Consider the following 8,424-nt stretch of genomic DNA (forward strand, 5'->3'; position numbering starts at 1 on the left):
GCAGTTTGACTTGTTGGGTCACTTTACATAGCAATGATCGTCATCTCAGAAAAAGGGGAAGAAACAAGTAGAGCTAGAAAAACTGGCTGTGCGTCTCACCTCATCATTACAAAAGCCAGTCAGGCGGTGTTTAGTAGTCTTTCTGGAGTTTCTCTGCGTTATTGGAACTATAAAATCCACCTTATCGTCTGCTTATCATCCCTTTCTTTTCTAGAATGTTGCTCCTTGCCTCTTAAAACAGCAGGTGTGTGTGTTTTGCGCATTTCAACTTGTTGAATAGCAGCACCCTGCCCTCCGCCAAGCGCTCAGCGTTCAAGGTTCAGGAAGATAACGAGAGGTGAGAGGCTGACGCATAGCTCGTGTTGTGTTACCAAAGGATCATATTACAGCAGAGAGCAGGTTGGGTGAAACCAAAGCTGCGTTCACCTCGCTGTGAGTGGAAACAACACAGGAATTGGGACTGAGAAAAAGGACTTTTAAAGGAGTAAAAAAGACTTGCTTTGTTGTTTGAAGAAGAGCGTTGCCATGGGTAAGAAGACACTTCACCGTCAGCTGCTTTTGCTGTGTTTGTCGGCGCTTGTTTGCCGCTCCACTTCCTTAGTGTTTTGGACAGCAGTGGTGGAAATGAGCTACGCTAACAACAACGAGACTGTAGACAAGTACTGCGAGTGTGGTGTTTTCGGTCGCAACTCTGTGGTGGACAAAGCCTCCGGGATTGTCGTGCTTCCAAGAGGAGACCCTAAAGGCTGTGGCTCAGATCCCGTCTACGACCGCAACTTCAGCTCACCCCCATGGATCGCCCTGGTGAAGCGGGGAAATTGCACCTTCAGTGAAAAGATCAACGCTGCCAAGCGGCAAGGAGCAGCTGCTGTGGTGGTGTATAACGTGGAAGGCAGTGGAAACAGCACCACTCACATGGCACACGCAGAAGCCGATGGGATCGTGGCTATCATGGTTGGCAACATTCAAGGGTCGGAGATTGTCCGGCTGGTGCAAAACGGGACAGAAGTTCAGCTGCTGATCGAAGTGGGCAGCCCCCACGGGCCCTGGATGGACACATACTGGCTGTATTTCCTGTCCATCGCCTTCTTCATCGTCACCGCGGCCTCGATCGCCTACTTTGTGTTCATCTCAGCAAATCGCCTCTACAACATGAACCGGCAGAGGCGCACCGAGAGGAAAATGAAAAACGAGGCCAAAAAAGCCATCGGGCGCCTCCAGGTCCGCACGCTGAGGCGAGGGGACGAGGAGATCACCTCCGACTCCCACCTGTGCGCTGTTTGCATCGAATCCTACAAGCAAGGCGATGTGGTGACCGTCCTCACGTGTGACCACATCTTCCACAAAGCCTGCATCGAGCCGTGGCTGCTCGACAGGAGAACCTGCCCCATGTGCAAGAGCGACATCCTGAAGGCCCTGGGGGTTGAGGATGAGGCCAAGGAGACTGTGTCTATAGTACCACCACCAGATGTCGCTGTGATCACAGTGGCAGGAGCGGAGAGACTGTATGAAGTCCCTCTGAATGACCCAGGCAGCCCCAACCCGGGCCAGAATCAGCATTACTATGACAACGTTGCCTTTGAGCAAGACTCGGAAGCCGCAAGGGGGTGAACGACAGCTAAAGAATGACAACAACCCAGGAACTCAGTTAAATTTCTTGTTTTTCTCAGATATTGCTCTTACATTCATTAAAACCAACAAGTTAAACGGATCTACAATGTTTCAATGAAATAATTAACATGTCTTATGCTGACATTGATTTAAAACAAGATTCAAAAAACTTTATTTAATGGATCTGATCTGAAAAGTTCGGAGTATTTCCTGGAAAATAAGGAAGTGATGTTCTGGTGAAGCGCGCTTCAGCTGGTTGTGATTTTGATGTCAACACTAAAGAGGGGTGGAGTGACTCTTTGTCACATTTCTATTTTGCATTGGCAAAACAGCCAATACTCATTTGGAGTGCTAGTGCTAGAGCAGGACTTTAATTTAAAATTGTGGCCAAATTTCTCTCTGAATCTCAGACGCCTTTCACAAAACCCATGATCATTTTTGCTGATTCTGTCTTTCTGCTTCCTGGTTTCAGACTGTGGTGAGGTTTGTTTCCCGCTTTTACCAGGTGATTGTGAAGTTGTCAGACTGGATTTGAAAAAAACAAAACACTGCAATGAACACACCCTTAACAGGAACTGCAGTAAAAACCATGCAAACAAAATGACCTGGAGGACTCAGGGTATTTAAAGGACATTTTTAAAACAAAAAAACATTAAAAGTGTGGCCCTTTCTGTGAACTGGGAGTGAAACACCAGGAAGATGAATGTTAGCACAACTTTGAACTGAATGTTTTCCTTCTTTGTAAATTTGATATGCTTAGATCAGAGCTATTTTTGATAGTAAAAAGTAAGACTTTAAATGTTTATCTGCATTTCCATTCTCAATTAAGCTCTAATTGTTTTAAATGAGCCTGTCTTCCATGTTGTGGCTTCGGAATTATTTGAAATGTAGTTCATTTAGTGGTCTACCTCTGAACTGTGTTGTGGTTGAATTCATTTAAATCTATAGATTTAGGTGTCCCTTAGAAAGAAATGTATAAAAAAAAACATTATTATTATTTTTGTTTCTTTGTTTGCTGTTGGGGATACGAAGAATATATGTTGATTATGGTACCTAAAATATATTTTTAAATGTGAAATCATTTCCACATCTTTTTCACAGATTCCAGGAGTCTTTAAATTGGACTGTAAAAAAAAACACTATACGTCACTCTCTGTATTAAATCACATTGATGTTTGTTAGAATATAATAAATCCCTCAAAATGAGGCAAACTTTGGGACATGCGTGATGGTCAGAGTGTGTTTTAGGGACAGAGGGATGTGCTTGTGAGTGTGTCTCTCCTTATTCTCCGAGATATTCCCTCAGGCACTTGAGGGGGAGGTTAAGCTGTAGTTACCTCCATCCAGATGGAAGCCAATTCCATTGAACCTGAGCTACATAATCATCATAAGTTGGGGGGCTTGACCAGGCAAGCAAAGCTATGCAGCTCTGTTGCAAAAAAGAAAAAAACCCAGGATTTGTCATGTGCTTTTCAAAATAAAATGTTGAAAACATTTTTTTTTCTAATTATCATTTTTGAGAACTTTGGGCTCATCCTTCATTGTCTCAAAAATGTCTTTAAAGCCTTAAAAATAAATGTGATCATATAAGCAGTTGCTCTGGTTGAAGTCCAAAGTTTAGTCATCCAAACATGTTTGACGCATTTTACTTTTCTTTTTAATTTTGCAATAAGAGTTAAAAAAATATCTTGAGCAATCTCACAGACATCTGTTGAACTAAATCCTCCTGTCACGCCATTGGCAGGCATCAGTCATATCCGGTTTTACCATGAGATTAGACATCAGTGGGTGGACAGCCGCGCAGTTATTTCAATCTTTGAAGGTTTGCCTCTGTATCAGCTTGAATACCCTTCCTTAGGTTGGTATACCATGTGCCTCTGTCGCTGCATTTAATAGTCCAATTAGCTCTTAATAGATTGATGATGGCAGAGATGAAGATGAAGAAACCTTCAAGCCAGGACATGTTCAAGCACTTTGGGTTGTCCTGGGACTGATCAAGGGCTTCTCTGGCCCACAAAGCATCTGGATCAGAGGAGAAGCCTGGTTAACATCTGAGATGGGTTGTGGGTGCAGGGGCTGGCGAATGGGTTACCAATGTCAAACACCTGCTAAATCATGGGGCCCCGGCTCGATGTTTGATGATTGGCCGGTGGCTATGAATGCTCACAGGCCTTTTGGAATCAAATTAGAAACCAGGGTGACCATCCACCCGTATGGGCATTTCTGTAACCCTGGGTCAGGGATGCTGTCACGTGACTGGCATGAATGAGTCATTTGTTCGTTTTTGTCATTTCCTTAAAAATTGTATTGTGTGCCTGCAGGGAACTGGTTTGGCCTGAGGCCCCCAGCCCCACCAGCTTTAATCTTCCATGTTCTGGGAATTGATTATTGTGTTGATTTAAGAGGAATATTTCCTTGTAAAGACTTACCAGTGATCGGCTGTAAAGGTTACAGATTAATCCAACAAGGTGTTCCTGGCTAAAACACTATTTTTAAGATCACAGAGGGTGAGTGTTACAACATACATTAACTCTCAGACCTGTGCTCCCAGCCCAGCGTTTATAGGTTACGTAGTTACAGTGGCATAACAGTAAGACAGACGATCAATAATGAACTAATTGGCCTGGCTGGGAACAGCTGGCCCGCCCTGCGTTCAAAAGTGCGCTCCTCTCTGCGGTGGCGCTTCTCTGATTTATTGCAGTTGTTTCAGAGAGAATTGAGTCAGACGGTTTTCATTTAATGGATTGCCAGTCAGTGCTGTGCTCTTAGTGCCACACTTGACCTTCAGTGCAGGATAGGAACCAAAGAGGAGTTAACAACAGTAATCATGTGCGAGCCAACCCACTCCTGCAGCGTGGAGCCAGAGGAAATGTGAAAAGTTCTCTGTGGCAGCGAATAGACTTTGCTGGAAGCTTGTAAGTGAAAAGTAAAATCAAGTGCTGAGGCCCAGCTTTTGGTTCAGTAAACACATCGTTCATTGAACTTAAAAGTGCATGCTTACCTAACATATTCAACATGTATGATTGCCCTGGAGCACCATCTGCTGGAGATGGTGGTGCATGGGCCTCTTTTTTTTTTTTTTTGGACTTTCAGCTCTTTTTTTATGTAGGCACTTCTTTCCTAACTGGAACTTATAGAGGAACTTTTTCTTCCATGATAAAATCAAAGATGTCATTCGCTGTAAACCTTTATGGCACAGTTGGGGAAGTTCACTGATCTTCTTTGACTTCGATCTCTCATAAAACTTTATTGCAGCTGGCCTTTTACTGAGTCACACAAACTCAATCCATGTCTCCCTGTCCATGTTGCAGCTGTAAACATATTGGAGGAGAATGTCCTTAAATAAAATCCCCAGACTCTATTGTCCCATCACTTCTAAGGTTTTTTTTATTAATTAAGTGGAGAAATTAAATTAGTCTTGAACTGCCTCCCTCCATAGAAAAGTGAAATACAGCCCTCAGTTGTTTGGTACAAATGTGTTGTTTCATTAGAACCGACCACAGCAATCGTGTTTTGGATTTGTCCAAAAAGATAAAAATAAAAAAAGACGGGCTGAACAGTTTAAACTCTTTTTCAATTTTCTGGACTAAACAAACACCATCCTGTGTCATCATTGTGACTTCCCACTCCCTGTTTGTCCTTTGACGTGTTTGCCACGCTCATCCTCTTCTTCTTTACTTTCCAGCTGACATCAGCAGGGATATCGGAAAAGCTGGAGGGAAACAGGATGTCCATGGACAAAATCCCTTTTTCTGAAATGTTTTTATTTCTGTTTGACTTGCTGGATGGAAGCATTCCAAGATTACTGTATCATCAGTTAAAACCGGACAAAAACTGTCATTTCTTCTGTATCTTTTTTTCCCCTTTTAGAATAGTTTGTTAAATATGTGCCCTGGTGCCGAAGAGGCTGTTTGGGTTAAAAAGACTGCCCTCTGCTGGAGAAATAGTATAAAAGTGATTGTGCATGATATATCAACTGAAACCATAGGAGAAGCTGTGAACTGTCTTGATTTTTTTACAGTCATAAACTCATCTAACTATTTATATTTCATATCTAGAATAATTCAGAATCCATGCAATTTATACCAACTCATTTACACAAAGTTCCCTATAAAAGAAACCCTTTGTTCTGGATTTATTGTTGGAATTAAACAAATATAAGTATTGCTAAAAAAATTCCTGGCTGTCAGCTTTTAGATTCTGTTGGGATGTTGTTGCAAAGGGCCCTCAAGACTGGTTTCGAGAGAAGTCCAGCTGCTTCTATTTGGTGAAGGCTGGTGGGTTTCCCTTCATGCCTGTAATATCAGTGACAGATTGAGGTGGGGTCTTCAACACATGTTTCTGCCATGCATGATCCACTTTCTCCATGCTTTTATGAAGTAAAGAACTGCTTTCCCAGTTTTTCCTTCCTGTCCATTAATCTATTGACGATGCCTGCCTCTTAAGTCTTCTTCAAGTGTATTAATTGAAGAGGTCAAATAAAAAAAAAAAGGTTAATTACCAGAAAATGAAGATCCTTCTTGAATTCTTTTTGGTAATAAGTAGTCTTAATGGGATTTAGTTAACACAAATGTCAAACGCACGAACAGGTCATATCAAAACTGTGATGTAACAAGCAAAAATGCTATAAGCAAAAATGCTATGAATGTTTCGTGTTTGAGAAAAACACCATTCATTTTACAGCATTATTAACCGTTTTCTATTGTGTAGAAAGCAGGTGGTCTCACAGGACTCACTAGTTTGCTTGAAGCCAATGCATAGCCACTTTTTTTCGCTCCTGGTTTTCTGCATCTTGATAAAACGTGAAACCCTCTGGACCTTATATCTAATCAATTGCAGTCACACTGTCTGGTATACACCCACCAGCCACTTTATTAGGTCCATCTTGCTAGTACTGGGTTGGATCCCCATTGACTTTCAGAACTGCCTTAATCCTTGGTGTCAACAAGGTTCTGGAAACCTTTCTTAGACAGCTTGGTCCATATTGACATGATAGCATCACACACTTGCTGCAGATTTGTTGGGTGAACTTCCATAATGCCAATCTTCCATTCCACTACATCCCAAAGGTTTTCTATTGGGTTGAGATCTGGTGACTGTGGAGGCCATTTGAGTCCAGTGAACTCATTGTCATGTTCAAGAAACCAGTCTGAGATGATTCCAGCTTCATGACATGGCGTGTTATCCTGCTGGATGTAGCCATCAGAAGATGGTACACTGTGGTTATAAAGGGATGGACCTGATTAGCAACAATACTCAGGTAGACTGTGAAGTTGTAACAATGCTAACATTAAGGGGTCCAAAATGTGCCAAGAAAATATCCCCCACACCATTACATCACCACCACCAGCCTTAACCATTGATGCAAGGCAGAATGGATCCATGTTTTTGATGCCAAATTCTGACCATACCATCCAAATGTTGTAGCAGAAATGGAGACTCATCAGACCACACAAGGTTTTTCCAATTTTCAATCTCCCAACTTTGTGTGACCATCCTCTGACCTTTGGCATCAACAAGGTATTCCCGCCCACAGAACTGCCGCTCACTGTACATTTTCATTTTTTGGACTATTCTCTGTAAACCCGCGAGATGGTTGTGGGTGAAAATCCCAGTAGATCAGCAGCTTCTGAAATCTTTAGACCAGCCCATCTGGCACCAACAACCATGCCACGTCCAAAGTCACTTAAATCCCCTTCCTTCTCCATTCTGATGCTTGGTTTGAACTGCAGCAGATCATCTTGACCATGTCTACATGCCTAAATGCATTGATTTGCTGCCATGTGATTGGCTGATTCAGAATTTGCATGAATGAGCAGTTGGACAGGTGTGCCTAAAAATGGCCTGAGAGTGAATGTTTATATATTTTTTTTATGCTATTTCATTTTTGGATAAAGTAAGGCCGTCTACATTGAGGAATGAGCCTCTGAGGTGTGTTTGGATGTTTGTCAGACATGATGGTAGACTAGAGCAATGCAGTGTCCCGCCTAGACTTGTCAACATAGAAATTCAGAGAGAAACTATTTTCTTAACTTATCGTATTGGTATTTCTTAACAAATAATACATATTTTATGTGATAAAAGTTATTCCTTATGTTTGCGTTTTATTTATATTTCATATTTTCACGATTCTTGGAACTGGGGCGTCGATAACTGCAGCCACACTTTAGTTAGTTTCCAAAAAGTAAATGTTTACCCGTGTGTGGTACAGAAAATCAGACTTTTTCTGAGGCAGATTCCGAACATTCCATACATTTGTGTTATAACCTCTGTGCTCATCAAACACGTGTTGCGCAAATGCACACTTGAGGCAGAAAAAAGGGGAAAAGAGCAAAAAAATAAAAGGTTTGAACGTATCTAAAGAAGTTAAAAAACAAAGTTTTAAGAAATCTTCTCTGCCAAAAAAACTCTTCTTACCTAAAAGTGATATGTCAGCACTGACAGTGCATCTGTTTGCCTGCAAACCTATTATCCTTCTAGTTTCTGCACCATTGATCCACTGTAGACCCCCCATCATTACCCCTAATTGCTTTTTAAAAATTACAGTTAAGCATTATTTATTAGGAACTCTCAGCTATGAAATTTTCCATACAAAAGGAGGAAAAGTCACTGGAAACCGCTACCCCAGTTTGAAACAATACCCCAGTGATGGAGTTGTATTTCACCAGCTCCTGCTATTTCAATCATGCACATCTCTGAAAGTTTACTTTTTCAAAATGTCAGTTGTTTGTGCGACTGCATGGTTGTGCCAGCTAATGTGTGTCACTGTCTTTCCCCCACAGTCCATCCATCCAGTCTGATTAACTTCTCGTG

General features: G+C 41.9%; 1 protein-coding gene across 1 annotated transcript; it reads left to right on the plus strand.

Annotated features, from left to right (window-relative positions):
* On the plus strand, positions 1-2,833 carry LOC101174167 (E3 ubiquitin-protein ligase RNF128). The gene has a single exon (XM_004066905.4). The coding sequence runs from the start codon at positions 526-528 to the stop codon at positions 1,609-1,611; it is 1,086 nt and encodes a 361-aa protein (XP_004066953.1). The 5' UTR covers positions 1-525; the 3' UTR covers positions 1,612-2,833.
* The last annotated feature ends 5,591 nt before the right edge of the window (positions 2,834-8,424 follow it).

The sequence above is a fragment of the Oryzias latipes genome, chromosome 3, assembly GCF_002234675.1.
Source record: "Oryzias latipes chromosome 3, ASM223467v1".
In the NCBI taxonomy this organism is placed as follows: domain Eukaryota; kingdom Metazoa; phylum Chordata; class Actinopteri; order Beloniformes; family Adrianichthyidae; genus Oryzias; species Oryzias latipes.